The sequence below is a fragment of the Archocentrus centrarchus genome, chromosome 16 (assembly GCF_007364275.1).
Source record: "Archocentrus centrarchus isolate MPI-CPG fArcCen1 chromosome 16, fArcCen1, whole genome shotgun sequence".
In the NCBI taxonomy this organism is placed as follows: domain Eukaryota; kingdom Metazoa; phylum Chordata; class Actinopteri; order Cichliformes; family Cichlidae; genus Archocentrus; species Archocentrus centrarchus.
In genome coordinates, this window is record NC_044361.1 from 35,886,863 (window position 1) to 35,908,386 (window position 21,524).

Here is a 21,524-nt window from a genome sequence, read left to right on the forward strand (position 1 = left end):
AAAACAGTGAGAGCCGCAAATACTAGCAGAAACCAGTAGCAGCTACCGCGAGTGACGCATATATTGAGAAACGAAAATAAATAAATAGATAAATAAAATGATGTTACTTTAATATTTCAAGATTACAATAATGTTCCAATTTAAAACTACAACAAAAACCGAACTGACAAAAATAAAATGCACTTCAATTGGATACTTATAATTTACTTCCACGAGCCGCACAGAGCCGCAGATTAATGACCCCTGCACTAGAGGAAGGTTAAGGCTGTTATGACACATCTTTAGAATCAGTTAGTCGACATCAATTTGGACATAAATTCCTCCACACAGCATGAAATGCACAAACATGACTGGTCACAAACACGTGGCTGCACTTGTCCATCTTGGAAGCTTGGGATGGACATGATTTTTACTATAATATTCATTAAGTCCTAAACAATCTCCATGTTTTATGCCAATATTTGTCTAAAAATATGTGTGTAAACATATTTTCCTTGGCTTGTAGAATGTAATGCACATTACTGCCAGAAGGTGGCAGTCATACACCATTCCTGCCAAATGAATGCTTCTAATTTCTGATAAGGAGTCTCATCTGTGTGCAGAAGATCCTCTGAACTCAGATCAGTTTAAATTGAGAAAGTTTACTTGATGCAGAAATGTTTCAGTTTCTGTTCATTTCAATGTGATTTCACAAATAATGTCTGATCATTGATATTGATCCTACAGAGCAGCATGTGATTGATCTGTACTGACATGAAAAGATGGATAAATGTTCTCTCTGGAGCTTGAAAAAGGCGACTGGACTTCTTTTTGTTTCTTGAAGACGTTTCACCTCTCATCCGAAAGGCTTCTTCAGTTCTCAACAAATGGTGGAGAGACCCAGGTATTTAAACCCCTCTGGGCGTAGTCCCCTGGAGGTGGTTATGACCCTCTATGATCATGTGCGTGAACACATGTGCCCAGGTGTGAAGGGGGCGTGGGTCATATTTAATCAGTGGTTTCAGTTGAAACCAATTTAGGACTCCGCTCCATTGTTTCCTGTGGCCTATTGAGGTCACTGGAACAAAGGTGTGAATGGGGGTTGAGACGTCTGGGAAGGGAGCTCAGGACAGCACTGTAAGCGGGGGAAAGTTGGTGACGTAATCCACCTCCTCTGTTCAATGATAGTTGTTCACAGTGGACATAGATGGCTTCTTTCACTCCTCTTTCAAACCATCTGTTTTCCCTGTCCAAAATGTGAACATTGGCATCCTCAAAAGAGTGCCCTTTTTCCTTCAGATGCAGATGTACTGCTGATCTTGTCCTGTCAAGGTGGCTCTTCTATGTTGTGCCATTCGTTGTGAAGAGGCTGTTTGGTTTCACCAATGTAGAGGTCCGAGCACTCTTCACTGCACTGAACAGCATACACTACATCGCTGATCTTGTGTTTGGCGGGTTTGTCCTTGGGATGAACTAGTTTTTGTCTTAGGGTGTGACTTGGTTTGAAGTATACTGAGATGTCATGCTTGGAGAAAATTCTTCTGAGTTTCTCTGACAAGCCTGACACATATGGGATGACAATGTTGTTCCTCTGTCCTTCCTATTCTCTGTAGTTTGTGTTGGCCTTCATTCTGTGCATCTTAGCTGATTTGATGAAGGCCCAGTTGGGGTAACCGCATGTTTGAGGGCTTTCTTAATGTGTGTGTGTTCCTTATGCTTCCCTTCTGCCTTAGAGGGAACACTTTCCGCACGGTGTTGTAGGGTCCTGATCACCCCAAGTTTGTGTTCCAGAGGGTGGTGGGAGTCAAAGAGGAGATACTGGTCTGTGTGTGTGGGCTTCAGGTAAACTTCAATGTTGAGGCTTCCATCTTCCTCGATAAGCACCGCACGTCCAGGAATGGTAACTTGTTATCTCTGGTGTCCTCCTGGTAAAACGTATGTATTTATCCACTGAGTTAATGTGACGAGTGAAGGCTTCTACTTCTTGGGTTTTGATTTTGACCCAGGTGTCATCTACATATCTGTACCAGTGGCTAGGTGCCATCCCTTTGAAAGAACCAAGAGCTTTACTTTCCACTTCCTCCATGTAAAGGTTGGCTACAATGGGATACACTGGGGAGCCCATGGCACATCCATGCTTCTGTCTGTAGAATCCATCATTGTATTTAAAATATGTTGTGGTAAGGCAGAGATCTAAAAGTGCACAATCTGATCTGGGTGAAGCTGTTCTGTTCAGTAAGGAATCGTCTTCCTGTAGTCGTCTTCTGACGGTCTCCACTGCCTCAGTTTGGGTATGCAAGGAAAAGTGAACCACATCAAAGGACACCATGGTTTCATCTGGATCCAGTACAAGATTCTGGACCTTGTTAGTAAAATCTGTAGAGTTTTCAATGTGGTGGGGTGTGATGCCAACAAGCGTGGATAAGATGGTGGCGAGGGTGTTTGGAAATGTTGTAGGTGACCGAGTTTATACTGCTGATAATGGGTCGAAGTGGGACTGTTCAGTGCAGTGAAGAGTGCTCGGACCTCTACATTGGTGAAACCAAACAGCCTCTTCACAAAGAATGGCACAACATAGAAGAGCCACCTCGACAGGACAAGATTCAGCAGTACATCTGCATCTGAAGGAAAAAGGGCACTCTTTGAGGATGCCAATGTTCACATTTTGGACAGGGAAAAAAGATGGTTTGAAAGAGGAGTGAAAGAAGCCATCTATGTCCACTGTGAACAACCATCATTGAACAGAGGAGGTGGATTACGTCACCAACTTTCCCCCGCTTACAGTGCTGTCCTGAGCTCCCTTCCCAGACGTCTCAACCCCCATTCACACCTTTGTTCCAGTGACCTCAATAGGCCACAGGAAACAATGGAGCGGAGTCCTAAATTGGTTTCAACTGAAACCACTGATTAATATGACCCACGCCCCCTTCACACCTGGGCACATGTATTCACGCACATGATCAATAGAGGGTCATAACCACCTCCAGGGACTACGCCCAGAGGGGTTTTAAATACCTGGGTCTCTCCACCATTTGGTTGAGAACTGAAGAAGCCTTTCGGATGAGAGGTGAAACGTCTTCAAGAAACAAAAAGAAGTCCAGTCGCCTTTTTCAAGCTCCAGAGACTACTATGACCTGGATGACTGAGAATCTACACAGACATGGATAAATGTTGTGCTGACATTTATATGATGTGTGTTTAAGGCTGACATGATGATGATGATCCACAATAACAGAAGCACAAAGTCGCTCTTCTCATTTCAGAGAAAAGTTCATTGATTAGGACACAGTAATGCTGAGCTGCACATTTACACCTGAAACACATCTGAGTGCATCATCACTGATTTTATCTGCATGTTTGATTCGTTTTCAGTTTGAATGAATGCAGTTTGACAAAGATCAGCTGTTCATCTTTGGCTGCAGCTCTGAAGTCCAACCCCTCCCATCTGACAACTCTGAACCTGAGAGGAAACAACCTGCAGGATCCAGATGTGGAGCAGCTGTCTGATCTTGTGGAGAGTCCACACTGTAGTCTGAAGGATCTGAGGTCAGTAGAGGGTTGGAGTGAGTCTGTGCGTCTGTGAGTCTGTGCTGCTCTCAGCAGTATTGTACTAAACACAGTATGAAAGCAAAGATCCAGTGTTTCCTGTAAAAGCTGCAGCCTTCTCAGTGCCTGCTTTCCTCAGTGAAGCTGTGAGAGGAGAATGGTGACAGACACACAACAGTCAGCCAATCAGATCAGCCAGAAGCTTGTTGTGATCATGTGTTTGAGATGATGTGAAGACGACTGCTGTTGTTGTGTTCATGTCTCCAGGAAATAAAGCTGGATTCCAGCTCACAGCCTTACATGTATAGAGACAGTGGTCCTCATTCATCACATCTGATCTCACACTGTTTGTTCTCTCATTTCAACACTAAACAGCTGATCAGTTTCTTCTAACAGCTCTGAGATCAGTCTGACTGAAGCCTGCAGATCACTGGCTCTTATTTCAGAGAACCATCATTATATTTAGTAACCATGTGGTCTTTCTACAGAGCAGAACCTCTGTTAAAGTCCAGGAGTCACATTTGTGTGTGTGTCCTTGTGCAGTAAATCCATCAGTGACGTGTTTGTGCAGTAATGAAGCGTTCAGGACTCTCAGCAGTTTGTTTCCACTGTGGACTTGAGTGAAATCTGCAGAGGAAACAGAATTGATGCTAAAAGTCTCTGCAGGTCTGTGAGCTTCCAGCTCAGCGTGTTCACTACAACATGTTAACATGAGAGCTGAGAGGAAGCTGGATACACTCCACAGCTGCTCCACTGCTGCTCTTTATACTGGACGTGCTGCTTCACTGACTGACAGCTGACGGAGAGTCTCTGGAAACACTCATTAATCACCTCTGCTCCTTCTTCTCTTTACAGGTGGAGGTGATGATCTTTGTCCTGATGAGAATGAGCAGGACGGTGTGTGTGCTGAGAGAGGATGAGCTGTGTCCTGATGATCCAGAGTCCTCCATCATCCCCGTGTGTTCCTCTGGATCTTCTGATGAACTTTGTGTCTCCATTAAAGGACAAAGAAAAGCTAGCTGTATTTCTGTACAGAAAATAAGTTTGATCATATTTTTCTTTCTTAATAAGATTGTCTGTATGTGATTTGAATAGAACTTGGTTGATTGTCCAAATGCTGAGGTCTGTAACTTTCTTAATATTGGACCAGTGAACAGTGGAAATGTGTCAGTTATTGCAGCTCTCACCTGTCACTCTGGAGAACAACATAAACTCAGTGTGCAACAAGTTTAGGTCATTAAGTCCAGCTTGGAGAACATTCAAAGAAGATTTGAGGCTTTCATGGCTGCTTGTGGAGAACCTGCGATACAATCCAATATCTGCATATAAATGTACAGAACAATGAGTTCAAGATGAAAGAATATTATTACTATGAAGTGCAAAAAGAAGTGGAGCTAGAGGGACACTGGTGGGAAAGCTTCAGTTATGGGTAAAGTCTCTAAATATCATGAAGTAAGCAGCTTGATCACAGATCCAGATTGACTCAATAAAGAACACAAGAGTCCAAGCAGCAAAAGTCCTGTCAGAAGAAGGCTGTGGAGACTCAGAAGATGAGGAGCGTCTCTAAAGCTCTTCTCAGGAGGAGAAACAGGACAGTCGGGGTGGGCTCAGACAGAGCAGCATTTCACAGTGGATGATGGAGAAAAGTCCAGTTCACTGATGAAGTCCACTTAGAGACAAGTGTCAGTAACAGAAGGGTGAATGTAAGGAGAGCAACAGGAGAGAAGGAGACCACAGAGGGTCAAAGCCACATGGAGATTCAAGTCCAAGCAAAGAGAAGCAGCACTCCATCCTTCAGAGACATGCCTTACTATCATGATGAATGTTTGTGGAGGATTGATGCAGCAGGATACTGAGCCCAAACACAGCTCAGCCCTTTAAGAAATCCTTGAAGACCAAAGAAGAGCAGGGAGTGCTGACAGTCATGGACTTTCCTCCACAGTCACCTGACCTGAACCCCACTGAACATATCTGAAGACTGAGGAAGAAAAACATTCCTGACATGGAAACAAAAACCACAATCTCCCTCATCAGCTTCCTCTAACAAACCTCATTGTGAACATTCAGATTTCACTGGTTCCAAACATCTTCTCCACAGCTGACTTCCTGTCTGAGGGGGTTTGTCAGGTGGCTCATTGGAGATCAGCTCTCTGCTGCTCTGTATTGTCATTATACAGGATGTACAATGAGATTGTTGATCCTCCTTGTTGATCTTTGCTTGTTGAAACAACGTTTTTGTTGCTCTTCCATTATTTCTACTTTAGTCGGGGCTGTAAGACGTTTGAGGCTATCTCAGCAATCTTTAGGCAGATGCTGAGTTTGACCCAGGACAGGATCCCACTCTGTGGCAGAGAAGCTTTGTTTTTATTTCATTTATTAGATTTAGTTGGACTATTGAGAAAACCTGACAAGTTAGCAGAAACTTTTATTTTGAAAGCGACCTGTTCTTACTTCCTTTAGAAAAACAGCTTTCTTTGAAGACAGTACTGTAGCCTAAATGTTGTGATCTTTATGCTGTTTTTAGTTTGTGTGTTAAATTATATTTGAACTCAAATATGTCAGAGTTTTATGAATCTGTGAGTTGTTCATCATAACCAAACAAATGGACTCAGCATTTATTTATTCAGTGACTTTTTTTTAAATTGTGCGACTCTGCTTGGATCCAGTTTAAGGACATAAAGGCTTCTTTTTACTCGTCTGTCAAGGACGTAAACACAGAACTGTGAGCAGAGTTTTGGGAAGAACTGTCCCTGATGCACAAGTGCTCCATCCACGTGCACTACAAACATAGTCAGCATGAGGTGTTGAACAGGCTGCATTACTTCAAAACCAAACTGAACCTTCCCATAAAGCTCTTCTCAGTGGGACTTTTTGTGTTACCTTTGTGCTAGAGAGAACGTTCCCATGGTGCTGGAAAGAAGACGAGCTTTATGGAGATATTTGTGTATCACGGTAACACAAAGCATTCACAAGGCACTGCTGTCTGAACACAGAACAGTCAGCTCCTCCTAGATTTCACCAAGAATTTTCATCTCGGTTTCATTTGTTGCGAAAGTGTCAATTAATTTCATAATTGTTTTTATCCTTTTAGGTAGTTTTTATTTCGTTATCTTCTTGTTTTCGTGGTGAAAAAAAGGGTCGTTGACGAAAACTATGATGAAAATATTTCGTCAACTAAATTAACACTGCTGCAACTCCTCCATCATTCTGGGCCTCAGAGAAAATTCAAATGGTTTCTGAAAGAAGAGAATTATTTCTTTCATTTCACAGCCAAAATGACAGGATAAGTCCAGGCAGCCTGGATAATACTTGGGTGTTCAGGTTCAGGTGAGGTTATTTGTTCCTGCAGGTACATTTGGTTTGCATTCAGCAGCTCATCCATGTGAAAATGAAAACCTTTCCAAACATCACAGACAACAGAAACAGAATCAAACACAGTGAAGGAAAAAAGAACAAATCCACCCTACATAATGGAAGAGAAACACTCATTTGTTCATCTGGCTGCTGGGGAAATAAAAATCTGCGTTATGCTCTTAAAAAATCAAACAGCTCCAAGGCGCTCTTCATCATCTCCATCACCGTCAGTTTTACAGCCTTCTTACTGACAGAGACATCAGCCTGCCACACTAAACCAAAGGCAGTAACAGAGTATTAAACAGCACTAAAAAAAAGCCCAGAGGCCCATGGCTGCTCTCACTGTCCTGGACCAACAACAACAGATCATCTGCAAACTTTAAGATGCTCCTGAGATGTTTTCTGATGTGTGCTGATAACTTTCAACATTTCTGTGCTGCCTCACCCCCATTTCCGAAAGAGGCTTTGCCTTCTGCAGGCTGCCCCTTCTTTGCCTGATTAAATAAAGGTTGCACTGACTCACTGCTCCATCTTGTGGTACAGATTGGTATTATGCACAGAAGTACAGCACAGCCCCAGTTCAGCTTCAGTTTACAGCTTTTTTTGACATAAAGACACAGCAGCTGCTGTTTCACTTTCTGGTGATGGCTTTAGTTCAAATTGTAAGGTTTTAAGAGCAGCTGGAGTGAAATCATTTAGAGGGAGAACTGGATTTAGGAGCAGAGATTACCACAGCATCTTTCCATCCACTCGCTGCATCCTGCGTCTGTGAAGGCTTCCTGGAAATGTACTGAAATTTATGACTCAGCTGGTGGGAGAAATATTTGAGTGAATGACTGCAGATCCTGTTGATCCTGAGTCTTTTCCACATTCTTTAGGTCAGAGTTTAAATGCTGATTATGTTTAAGTTTCCATCCATGACTAAAATCAAAAGCATCAAAGGATTATAAAAAGATTCAAGCTGACTCAGTGGGCAGATGTCTATGTCACTGTGAGTCAGCTGCATTCACAAAGAGGCTGTGTTGAATTGTAACACCTGCTCTGTACTTCCTAAATCTGTCCTCTTCCTGACAACACTTCCACATATTACTGTAATACAAATACACAAACTAATGAAAAAGGAAACAAGAAAATCCTACACTATATAAATCCACACTTGGAACAAACTAAACTGGATTAAAACTAAAATTACACAAAGAAAATTTAAAATTTTAAGTAAATAAAATTTAAAGTAAATAAATTTATTTACTTTATATAGTTTGTTTTTATTTACTTTAATTTAAAGTAAATAAAACAAACTATAACAACTCTGAACTGGTTATTGTAGTGGTATAAATGTATAATATATATATATATATATATATATATATATATATATATATATATATAATAGATATATATATATATATATATTAGGGGTGGGACTCGATTAAAAAAATTAATCGAATTAATTACAAGCTTTGTAATTAATTAATCGAAATTAATCGCATTTTAATCACATTTCAATATTTGACATGAGAAATATTAATTTAAGTTTAGTTGATGAATAAATCAATATACATAAGCTTAAACTTCAAAATTTGTTTATTTTCCCACCAGTCTACTACACAGACCAATGAAGGGTGGAAGTGCTCCTGTGATAAACTCCTGAAATTAAAGTTAAGCATCATAACTGGATAGTTTTATTCAACATTAATGTCTCACTTGTTATAGTTGGAAATTAATCATTCTCTCAGCTGTATTCCTTGATGTTGAAATGTGTTATGTTTGTTTTTAACAGCTTATTTGAATTAAAGACTTAAAATTAAACCACAAAAAGGAGAAAAAGTTCGTTCTCCGTTTAACAGCTGCTTTTACACAGCTGTGCTTCACACTCACGGTTGCTAGGCGACATGAGCTACGCAGAGGTGACGGCAGCTGATATGAAGGCTAGCTGCTCACTTCCGGCCTTTGTGGTGTTCGTGGGCTGCGAAAGACGTGGGCGGGTCCTTCGCAGGATTCGGCCCCCAATTTGGACATTGTGCGTCGATATAATCTGTATGCCGGGAACTCGCGCACTGAGAAACGTTCCACGGTGCAAAGTGCGATTAAAATGCGTTAAAATTTTAACGCGTTAATTTCCCCGTAATTAATTAATCGAAATTAACGCGTTAAAGTCCCACCCCTAATATATATATATATATATATATATATATATATATATATATATATATATAATATATATATATATATATATATATATATTTTCCATCGGAATTCTGTGGAGTCGGATCTCAAGTTTTTTACGTTGACCCTGCAACCAGAAGAGGATCTTTGTGTGTCTGCAGCTTCATTGTGATCCAATGATGGGAATGATTTCAGCCCTGCATGATCACGCTGATGTTTGCACAGAGCAGATAAGGAAGCGAATTTTTTGCACATTGGTAACAGTGAAACACTTTCAATAATCAAATCATTGAAATATGAACCAACATGACTCTTCATTAAAATAATAGCTTCTCTCTTCATTCACAGCTGTGTTTGTACAAAGCTGCAAATCAAAGTGTTTATGAAATGCTAAATATTAAAGATGCTAAAGTTTTGGACATCTGTCTGTTGTTTTTTCCTTTCTTCATCTTCACTCACACTTTTCCTGCAGCTTTGGAACTTCTTCATAAATCTGCTTCTACTGTGTGTCAACAGGACTTTGTTTTTTGTTTTTAGCTCTGTGTAAAAGTGACTTTGGTCCCATCCTGACATGACAGCATCACACAGGTGCTGCAGGTCTGGCAGCTGCACATCCATGGTGTGAATGTCCTGTTCCCACCATCCAAAGGTGTTCTGTTTGGAGCTCTGCTGACTGTGGAGGCCGTTTCAGTGCAGTGAACTCACTGTAAATGTTGAGGAAAGCAGCAATCAGAAGATGGTGCACTGAGCTCCTAAAGGGATGGACGTGCTCAGTGACAACACTCAGGCAGGCCGTGGCGTTTCAGTGATGCTCAACTCGTATAGACCCTTTTACAGCCTACATCATCAAAGGCTGCGCGCGCATTTTGGCAACAGAAGTGAACTGCTACTCCATTCAGATCAATAAGAACAAGGAGACTGCGCAGTGTTTTAAATGTGATTTAAAAGTGATATCAGCATCAAAATGTCTCACTGTTGGCTGTTTGACTGTCAGAATTTCTACTCTACCAAAAGCGGGCTGAAGGTTGTACCGAATCCCACGGAATCACGGCTGTTTGAGAGAAAACGGAGGCGTCTGTGGTTAAAAGCCATCAATGTATTGACAAAATACGACTGAGGACACGATCAGAAAGGCTCGTGTATTATATCACGTAAAGTTATTTATCTACTCTGGTTATACCGGGATGTCAGGTAATCTAAAGTAAACTGCATTAGCTGGTAGGCTATTTGTAGGAAAGGAGGGATTTGGACTCATTTCTTTGGGGAGCTCAGACTCGACTCTGGAGCCCCCCTGCTGCGCTCCCGGCTCAATCACAGGCACTTCCGGTTCAGTGGGATTAACCGAAGTGCAATGGGTCTACCGTGAAGCGCGTGGGTTTGTGCTCGCTGACCTCTTGTGTGTTTGGTAAGAGTCGCAGCTTCGTCCCGCAGTTTGTCAGCTAAAGGTAAGCAGGAGCTAACTTTAATGTGAGCTCAGTTATCTGGAGCTGAGCTCCTGGAATGAGGTCCTCTGCTGCTCTCCTCGGTGTCTGTTCAGTTTATTGTGAACACGCTGAGAGGAGAGCGAGAGAGTGTTTGGAGACAAACACCAGCTAATCATTAGCTCAGCATGCTAGCAGAAGGCGGAGCAGAAACTCTGTTTATCTGCCCTGCTCCAAACCTCTGCAGCCTCATTTCTATTTGAAGGGAGAACAGGAAATGAATGAGAGCGATCTGCTGCAGTATCAGGGTCACAATAAACTTTATTGTCCAGCTGCTGTGGATGAACACGTGAGAGGAAGTGAACTCCTAAATGATGTGCATATAGCAGCTGGGCGGAGAGAGGAGAGAAAAGAGGAGCAGAGAGATCCAAAACCTGGGACAGGAGCTACCGAGGCTCCAAAATAATATGCGCATCTACATCGTTATGTACGGTTTAGTGTGTGAGGGAAGTGGGGACTTCATGGTGCCTTTAGGTGCACCTCGGAAACTCAGTTAACGGTGCGCTAAAAGCTGTGAAAGTTGTTTGAAATACCTAATTTTTGAATTTCCCTTTGTTAACAGAAACACACCTGTCATCATTTTAAATGATTCTGTCAAAGTGTTGTAGTTTCCAGCTGTGCGAGGCTCCACTTTGGGTCTGAGTGAGGTCCACTCATCAGCAGAGGCTGAACTGTGGCGACCGCGTGGCTGCCATTTTCTATTGACCAATTCCGCACAAACAGTAATACTTCCTAATTTTCTTGTGGACCTTTATGAAAGGACTGTGTTGAATGAGCAGCCAAACAACATGAAAATCATCTCCTAATGAGCACTTTGAGGGCTCCTGTGAAAACTGTTGAATGTGTGGGTTAAAAGCCCATCATTAAAGCACAGGAAGATCTGACTATAATTACAATTGTTCCTTCTATGAAATGAATGTTTAGCATAGAGTGAATTCAGATGTTCTCTTCAGTTTTATTTCTATAGTGAAAGTTGACAGAAAGAGTCACCTCAGACTGTTGGGGATCCACAGTATGGTAGCTGATGGAGACACTGGCCCAGCTGCTTTGTGGGGGTTCTGCCTCTGAATGAGTCTACTGGTGCGTTTACACTAGTTAACTCAGCGTGGCTCGACTCGGCACAGCATGGTTTGTAGGCTTTTAGATTAGGTCCTGGTACCAGGTACTTTTTTAGTACCCGCTCAGGTGGGGTTCCAAGTGATCAAAAACTATAACGTTGAAGACAGCATGCCACTGATTAGCCAGGGAGTGTGTCAGTAGCTGAGTCATGAGAGCGACTCCTTCACCAGAATCAAACACTCCTGACAGCAGAAAATGGAGGCACACAACCAACACCGTGGTCCAACGATGATGTGCCAACGTTTCTGTGCTTGGTGGCAGACGAGAAATGAGAAGCGTATCAGGACGTTTTGAACTAATGGCCGCATTTGAGTCACATACAAATTACATCAAGTGATGTCTGCCTGGGTTGCTATAGCGACTCCACCCGCATTGGAGGTCGTACTCAATTGTAATGGAAACAAAACAAACCGTGTCTTGTTGTGTCAAGTGTTGGAGTGGTCCTGACAACCTCCCAGTCAGTGCAGTCCAATGATGGGAATGATTTCAGCCCAGATTTCAGTCCAACTAGGCTAGAAAGTGTATAATCCAGATCCACCCTTAGAGGGCTCACTCCCCCAAACAGTGCAGTGTGGTAGCTTCTAATAAGATCTGTTCTCCTGCAGCTGATCATCAGGAGGAGGAGTCTGACGGAGCAGCAGAGGAACATTTTTCAGCCTCTACAGAGGAAACAATGAGTTCAACACACAGGTGGGAAAAATTTTAGTGTTACACTATTATTGAAACTGTGTGACTTCATCAGCTGCTGCTGGTTTGTTTTATTATGGTCCAAATTAGACCAAATAAAAAGGACACATTTTTAGATTTGTTCACTGTGAAGTTTGTCCGTCTGTGTGATGAGAAATTCAAAGGAGAAAGAGGTAATAACTGCTTTGTTATACACTGCAGTTTTTCTCTGTGTGAAACAAACAGGGTGGGTGGAGCTGCTGCTGTTAATGTTTTTTATTCACAAGCATCCTCCTAAAATACGTTTCTATTGCAGGTCTATTTTTTGTCATTAATCATGGATTAAAACATAAAAAATATTTTGAACGGTATTGAATGGGGGGGCTCATTCTGTTAACAAACAGTCGCTACTATTCATTAGCAAACTGTGGTTAAAGCAATCTGTTGTAGTAGCTAAAGTAAAGGGGGAAAAAACAGCTGAAATTCTCAGCACAGTGAGCACAACACACACACACACACACACACACACTGGTGTGAAGAGCATTGGAGGTGTGGAAAAACATGTCAGCGATGTGTTAAATGATGGAAATTTGTTGCAGTGCCAGATAGGGGTGTGCGATATATTTCGTCTACGATAATATTGTGATTGCCGTGTTAACGATGTGCGAGCTGACATTGAGTATGCTAATTAGGAAAAAAAAACAACAACAACAACAAATGCCTCGCTCCACGCGTTCACTACTTTATGCGTTAGTATAGGCTTCTGCGCGTGCGCATTAAGAGTGCCCGTAGTGTGCGCTAGCATAGCTGCCTAAACAACACACCTAAAACTGGAAATGAGTGAACACACTGCGCCAGGGGAGGAAATTCAGACATCGCCAGCCTCGCAGTCTGTCGTCTTAATTCCTAGGCGAGGAGGTGGTTTGCAGTTTGCAGACTTGGTAAGAAAGCGGACAGCTCGACAACTAACCTGTTCCATCATCAGCGAGTATGAGGACTATGAAAAGTTTCGGGAACCTGCCGTCTAAGACATTCACGACTAGTGGAATAAAGAGGAAAATAATGAATGAATGGATGTTAATATCCTTTAAGTTAAAGTAGGTATGTTACAATCACCGCATCATAACCCAGCGAGGTTCTCGAAGCTCACCTGTTTGGAGCCTCGGATAATACGCTGAAGCGGTCTTGCAGAAAAAAGCTGATTTCTGATCAGATGAGGGTGTGTAGTTTCTGTGATTTATTTTGCTATAATGTAGGTGGAATCCCCCTAGACAGCCTATAGTTTGATTTTTGATTTTTTTTTCTGTCAATTCTTCCATATTGAGCAACTGCTTTTGAAAAACTTGCCAAAGTTTTTCTATTTACACTTGTCATGATGCCCTGGACACTCTTGAAGAAGAGATTTTAATGTCAATGTGTTTTTCCTGGTTAAATAAAATAAAAAACGAGTTAATGTTTCAGAAACACTGATTTAAGTCTTATATTTTACCATCTTGCACTAATTGTATGAACACATTTTTAAATAATGCAAAATATCATTTATTATTGTTATCGAGAAAATATCGAGATATTATTTTTTGTCAATATCGCACACCCCTTGTGCCAGAGAACTTTATTGCTGCTTATGTGGGTGAAACGCTCTGCATACATGGAGACATCTGAGCTGTGCTGAGTTTAAACGAAGCAACAAATTTGTGTCAAGGATTTTTATAATCGAACTATTCGGGTTACTTGAGGAATCATTGTAGCCTTATGTGCCTCTTTTCCACAATTACCTCAGTGTTCTAGTTAGCGGTTGATCCGTAGGCGCTGTGCCTTGCTGAAACGCTCTTGCGCCGGGCAGAGGATTTCACCGCTTCATTTTCAGATGTGAATGTGAAATTGTGAAATTCTGTCTCTACATAACTGCAATGATGCTATGATTGTAGGCTATGGTCTGTCCATAGTTTTCCTTTTCCTTTCAGAGAATTTAACAAGATAATTAATGCTAATTAATTAATTCAACTTGTAAGTTAATTTAACTTGTAGAAAGTAACCTGAGCTACAATGAATTTATGAAAACTCTTCCCATGGAGGGACTTAAACTAACAGATAAAAAAAAATGTAACAGACACATACGCCAGTGCTTTCATAGAAAGAACAGTGTTGTACCTATGTGTAAATTTTTTGAGAGAGCTCAGATTAATTATATAAACTAGAGAAGGGCCCCGCTCTTACTTCATAAATATGGTATCTCAAACAAAGCCAAAGTACACTTTAAAAATTTACATAACATATATCCCTTGAACTGTATTGTTAAATTTACTGATGATAGTGACTCCTGTACTTTTTGTGAGAGAAAAAAAACAACAAAATTACACCACATTTATTTTTTTTAGTTGTGACATATCTAAAAAAATTTGGAGAGACCTTGAATCTCATTCTATGCCCATTAAGACTCAAGGATATTATCTGTTATTACAGATAATAATTTTCAATAACTTCAGTAACTATCAGTTACTCTGAAAATTGTGATTATGAACATGCTTAATTTTATCATATATGCAAAATTTTTCATTCACAAACAAAGTTTGCAAACTCAATACCTATTATTTCTCATTCCTGTCAGAACTTAAATCAGATTGAATCCCTCAAATTGATTAATAAAAAAAAGAGCAATATCTTTCTTTCTAATTACAAAAAATATTTTCCTGAAACCTCTGACAGTCATTTATTTTGTTTTGTATGTTTTTTGTTTGTTTTTTCTTCTTTTTCCTAGAGTCCTTTATTTTGTATTATTGTGTTGCCTGTCCTTAAAATATGTATGTCTACTTGCTTAAACGTATCCTGTGATTTTTTTTTTTTTTTGTACATTTTTGTTCAGCAAAGATTAAAAAAAAAATATATATACATTTTTAAAGCAACAGCACACGTTTTCATTTAATTCATTATTGTCACCAAAAGGTGGTGATAATAGTCCTAGCAGGTGTTTGGAAAAACAGTTTCAATTTGTTCGATGACTGCATTTCACTCACTGCCTCTGCTTGTATCTCTGTCACTGCAGGACCAGCATGGACCAAGAAGTCAATGCTCTCAGGAGGGTGACAAACCTCACAGAAGGAAGAGAGATGCAAAATACACCTGTGATCTGTGTGGAAAAGCTTTAACTGGGAAGACTTCATTAAAAAGGCATCAGCGCATCCACACTGGAGAGAAACCGTTCAGGTGTGACTTGTGTGGGATGGATTTTTCTAGGAAGTATTCATTAAAATCTCATCAAGTCGTCCACACTGGAGAGAGACTGTTCAGCTGTGACTTGTGTGGAAAGTCTTTTACCCTATCTGGACACTTAAAAATACACCAACTCATCCACAGTGGAAAGAAACCGTACAGTTGTGACCAGTGTGGCAAAGTTTTTGCTCACTGTAGCACCTTACGGAAGCATAAAGTTGCCCACTTAGGAATCAAGGCGTACAGTTGTGACTATTGTGGAAAAACTTTCAGCCATCTAGGGAACAGAAATACACACCTACGCATTCACACCGGAGAGGACGTGTATCGCTGTGATCAGTGTGGCAAACTGTTTACAGCAGAATCACAGTTTCAACAACACAGATTAACCCACACTGAGGAGAGATCTTATCATTGTGACTTGTGCGATAAGACTTTTAAATATCCACAGTCCCTGAAAGCACACCAACACATCCACAGCAGAAAGAAACTCTACAAGTGCAGTTACTGTGAGGTATGTATTTTTATTTTGATCTTGTAATTTTAGCCTGACTGTTTGAATAACTGTGCTTATTAAACTGTGTTGGTATGTTAGCAATTCTACTGCATGTAAAGGAAGACACATTTTAATTTCAGTTGTGGTTTTTGCTTCTATGATCAGTAGAAACTAAACTATTACTTTTCTATAGTGCCAAACATTTATATCACTGTATTATTTAAGATTGTGTAGTCTCCTGGTATATCATTGTATTATTATTTCTGCATAAATTATGGATGGCATGAATTCAGCTGGGATAAGCTCCAGCCCCCCGGGACCCTGAACGGGCTAAGCGGAAGAGAATGGATGGATGAATGGCATAAATTATGTTGGTTTTCAGTGGCTCCTTCAAAAACAATTTAGGAAATATAAATAAAATAAAACCATGTAACAATTTATTAAAAAATATCTGCTCTTATGCTCTGTTAGCACAGTTTAAATATTTGGCACAGGGAGCTGGACCCTTAACAGGCTACCTGTTCTGCTTTTTGCTTGTGATGCCACTTTTTGTTGTATATATGGCACATTTATATTAATGTTTCCACAGCAGAGCTGCAAATGGGCCTTTAAAACCATTTATACTTGATCTTACTCTACCAAACTTTGAAGCACAAATTCTTCTCTCTCCAGGTAAAAACACCTGTAAGCTACGTTACCACAGACTATAAAAGATGGATGCAGTTTCTGTGATGTCATCCACTGATTTCTAATGTCCCAAACTGAATTCTCGAGATGGACATTTCCACGGTTGCCATCTTGGTTTGAAAAAACTGGATGTGATGATAATGGCTGGGTCCAATTGCTAAACCACTCACTTATTGGCTAACAACTTGTCAGCCACAAATCATTAGCCAATGAGGATCCTACAGATAACCCTCCTTTACTGAAACATAGTATAGCCATAATTTACAAAATGGGCTTTTTTTTAAATTTTTTTTTTTATCAGTTTTCACCCAAAACAAGTGACTGAGAATCATAAATTGATAAGGAATGTGTTTCCAGAGTTTAGAAAACCATTTTCACGCAGACTTCTACAGGACCAAAAATCTTTGTGCAACCACAGTGGCTTCATTTTCCTACGCTGAGGCTATGCCCATCATCATACTGTTTGTCTTTGACTCACCTGGTTTCCTGTTTCTGTGTGTGGGCAGAGCTTCATTGGGTAGCGTAACTGCTTTCTACTATATATAGATCCTTGTTTCATTTGCTGTCATGGCTACTGGAATTTGGCAAGTGTCACTAAAGAACATAATCTTACATTCAAACTGACTCCTTCTAGAAGTGAGTCCTGTTACTTTGCAGCAATATTCAAACACACTGGAGCACTTAGTTATTTTGAAGCATTGGTGAAATTAACTTTCATTTCAACAGTCAATGGGACATAAAAACTTCATGCACAGAATATTCAGTCAGATCTAGGGCTGCTTGATAATCACAATTATTTTCTCCTCCATGAATTGCCACCTTATCATGGTGGAGGGGTTTGTGTGCCCCAGTGATCCCAGGAGCTATATTGTCCTGGGACTTGTCCCCTTGGTAGGGTCTCCCATGGCAAATTGATCCTGGGTGAGGGCCCAGACAAAGAACAATTCAGAAGACCCCTATGGAAGAATCTCCAAGGGAACTGTTTACCCTGCCCAGAATAGGGCTACCAGGGCCCCACCCTGGAGCCAGGCCTGGGGTGGGACCTCGAGGGAGAGTGTCTGGTGGCCAGGCTTTAGCCCGTGGTGCCTGGCCGGGCGCAGACCGAAGAAACGACACGGGCCTGCCCTCCTGTAGGCCCAGCACATGCAGGAGACACCGTAGGGTTGGATGCATTGTGTGTCGGGTAGAGGGCCTGGCGGACTGATCCCCAGCTATTTAGACTGGCTATTGGGACATTGAATGTCACCTCTCTACTGGGGTAATAGCTACCGGCAGATACCGGCTAGATATAGTTGGGTTCACCTGAAAGCATGGCCTGGGCTCTGAAACCAGTCTCCTGGAGGAGGGGCTGGACTTAATTCCAGTCTAGAGTTGCCCTCATTGGCCTCTTTCCCACCAACAGGGTTCCGGAGCCGGTGCCTTAATTTGAACCATTAGGCGGGTTTCCACCGCGGAAGCACTCAGTGCTCGGCCGAAAAACGGGTTCAACTCCGGCCCCGCAGACTAGCTGGTCTCGAACCAAGAATGCGTGATGAAAGTGGCAGAAGGGCGTGACTCTGCCATCTTAACATCAAGTTTTCTACCATATTACATGTGTATTACATGAGAAAAGCGAAGCGATTTTCACGGCTGTGAATTAGGTTGGGCTCTAAGGCTGAACTTGCTGCTTTGTATTAGTTCATATCACAGATAAAAGGACACAAAGTGCGTACTTGTTGTCTTGCTCTAATCGCTGTCTGTGTTTACCTCTGTGCTGCACACAGATGTGACCATCACATCTGCATTAAACTTTATTTTTGTTTTTTTGAAATGCTCCCACGCCTTCGACAGTCTGTCTCCATTTTCTTTTATTTTCTCCACCCTCCTTACTGTTCCACCGTCTTTATGTTCAGGTTATGTTCTTCTTTGTTGGTCACACTATTGGGTGGAGTGCCCACTCTGGCTCGTGGACAAGTTGCTGCCCTTGGTAGAGGAGTGACATTAGTATTGTAGCACTACGGGGTGGCTGTAGGTCACCTACTGATTGGAAGGTCAGCAGTTTGATTCCTTGCTGCTCCAGGCTGCATGCCAAAGTATCCTTGGGCAAGATACTGAACCCCAAGTTGCTCTCCGATGCAAGCGTTGGAGTATGAATGCGTGTGAATGTTTGACAATAAAAGCACTTAGCTTACTTACTCATGGAAGTGCTTGTATGAATGGGTAAATGTAAATGTATTGTATTAAGCACTTTGAGTGCTCAGAGTAGAAAAGCACTATATAAGAACTAGTCCATTTACCATTTACACTGGTAACAGTTTAGTAGGACAGTAAAATTGGGGTATTATGGTGGCATTATTGCAATGTTACAGTGGTAGTACTTTAGTATGACCTTAAGGTTATTATATATTAAATTAGTATTATTTTAGTATTATGGTGGTAGCATTGTAGTTATTGTATCCCAGTAAGCTGAGTGTTTATAATGTAAACAGTAAAATGTAACTGGATGTTGGCAGAGATGCTCTTTATTTCAGGTGGCATACAGGATAAAAATGTAGAAGGAATTCTCTGACTTACACTGTCTTTGTGTCTTTGTTTAGAAGCAGAGCCACACAGATGGATCCAGGCCTCATCCCTGTCATCGCTGTGGTGGTGGGAAAGCGTTTCGCTGTGACCTTTGTGGGAAAATTTTCAATCATCCGCAGAGCCTAAAAAGACATCAACGCAGGCACACTGGACACAAACTGAAGGACTGCAAAGAATGTGGGAGAGGCTTCCCTACAGCAAGTACATTAAAACAACACGAACTCATCCACAGTGGGGTTAAAGAGCACCTCTGTGACCAGTGTGGGTCATCCTTCACCACTGCAAGTCAGCTTAAAATACATAAACGAGTCCACACAGGAGAGAAACCATACAAGTGCAGACACTGTGACAAAAGCTTTTCACGATCAAGTAACTGTAACCTTCATGAAAGTTTACACATTGAAGGGAACTACAGCTGTGACCAGTGTGACAAGAGCTTCAGGAATCTCCGTTCGTACTCCGAACACAAACGATCACACGCTGCAAAGAAACTATTTCACTGTTACCAATGTGAAAATACATTCACTTCATTATCTGCTCTGTGCAAACATCAGCGTGATCATGCAGAACTGAAATCATCCCCATCATTGGATCACAATTATTCTGCAGACACACAGATCCTCATCTGGATGCAAGGTCAAACTGAAAATCCCTGAGAGCCAGCTCCACAGAATTTCAATGGAATCTGCTGTAAAGGGTGTCACACTTGGATCTGATGAGGTACAGTGGCTTGCAAAAGTATTCATACTCCTTGAACTTTTCCATATTTTGTCACATTACAACCACAAACATAAATATTTGACTGGAATTTAATGTGAAAGACCAACACAAAGCGGTATACCATTGTGAAGTGGAAAGAAAATTATACATGATTCAAAACATTTTTTACAAATAAAAAACTGGAAAGTGCGGTGTGCAAAAGTATTGAGCCCCCCTGAGTCAATACTTTGTGGAACCACCTTTTGCTGCAATTACAGCTGCAAGTCTTTTAGGGTATGTCTCCACCAGCTTTGCACATCTAGTGACTGAAATTTTTGCCCGTTCTTCTTTGTAAAACAGCTCAAGCTCAGTCAGATTAGATGGAGAGCGTTTGTGAACAGCAGTTTTCAGATCTTGCCACAAATTCTCGATTGGGTTTAGGTCTGGACTTTGACTAGGCCGTTCTAACACATGAATATGTTTGGTTTGAAACCATTCCATTGTAGCCCTGGCTTTATGTTTAGGGTCGTTGTCCTGCTGGAAGGTGAACCTCTGCCCCAGTCTCAAGTCTTTTGCAGACTCCAACAGGGTTTCTTCCAAGATTGCCCTGTATTTGGCTCCATCCATCTTCCATCAACTCTGACCAACTTCCATGTCCCTGCTGAAGAGAAGCAGCCCCAGAGCATAATGCTGCCACCACCATATTTGACAGTGGGGATGGTGTGTTCAGAGTGATCACATTAAATTCCAGTGAAATATATTTGTTTGTGGTTGTTATGTGACAAAATATGGAAAAGTTCAAGGGGTATAAATACTTTTGCAAGCCACTGTAGCTCTGATTTCTGGACTTGGAGTGAATGAACCTGTGAATCTTACATTAGGAATCTCCAATTATAGATGTGTACAGTGGGGACAATAAGTACTTGATACACTGCTGATTTTGCAAGTTCTCTCACCTACAAAGAATGGAGAGGTCTGTAATTTTTCTCATAGGTACATTTCAACTGTGAGAAACAGAATAAAAAAAAAAAACAGAAAATCACATTGTATGATTTTTGTTTTAAATTATTTGCATTTTATTGCATGAAATAAGTATTTGATACAATAGAAGTACAAAACTTAATATTTGGTACAGAAACCTTTGTTTGCAATTAGAGAGCTCAGATGTTTCCTGTAGTTCTTTTGGCCCCAGTCCTCCATACAGATCTTCTCCAGATCTTTCAGGTTTTGGGGCTGTTACTGGGCAACACTGAGTTTCAGCTCCTTCCAAAGATTTTCTCTTGGTTTCAGGTCTGGAGACTGGCTAGGCCACTCCAGACCTTGAAATGCTTCTTACGGAGCCATTCCTTAGTCGCCCTGGCTGTGTGTTTCAGGTCAGTGTCATACTGAAACACTCAGCCACTACCCATCTTCAGTGCTCTTACTGAGTGAAGGAGGTTGTTGGCCAAAATATCGCGATACATGACCCCATCTGTGCTCCCTTCAATATGGTGCAGTCGTTCTGTCCCCTTTGCAGAAAAGCACCCGCTAACTATGAAAAGATTAAAATTTAACTGGAA

At 41.3% G+C, this 21,524-nt stretch overlaps 2 protein-coding genes across 4 annotated transcripts in view; both read left to right on the plus strand.

The window, feature by feature from the left end:
- The window catches only part of LOC115793792 (protein NLRC3-like), a 98,221-nt gene extending 93,470 nt beyond the window's left edge, over positions 1-4,751 (plus strand). For both annotated transcript variants that reach the window (XM_030748900.1, XM_030748901.1), the window contains exons 6-7: positions 3,352-3,525; positions 4,381-4,751. In XM_030748900.1, the coding sequence (XP_030604760.1) occupies positions 3,352-3,525; positions 4,381-4,390 (184 nt within the window). In that variant the 3' untranslated portion in view covers positions 4,391-4,751. The remainder of the gene's footprint in view (positions 1-3,351; positions 3,526-4,380) is intronic.
- Positions 4,752-15,362: 10,611 nt separating this feature from the next.
- Positions 15,363-20,095, plus strand: LOC115793797 (zinc finger protein 616-like). Of its 2 annotated transcripts, none has more exons than XM_030748912.1 (2): positions 15,363-16,035; positions 19,281-20,095. In XM_030748912.1, the coding sequence occupies exons 1-2, from the start codon at positions 15,532-15,534 to the stop codon at positions 19,920-19,922; spliced, it is 1,146 nt and encodes a 381-aa protein (XP_030604772.1). In that variant the 5' UTR covers positions 15,363-15,531; the 3' UTR covers positions 19,923-20,095. The 2 variants fall into 2 exon arrangements, with proteins under 2 accessions (XP_030604772.1, XP_030604774.1); XM_030748914.1 differs by having other exon boundaries at positions 19,284-20,095.
- The last annotated feature ends 1,429 nt before the right edge of the window (positions 20,096-21,524 follow it).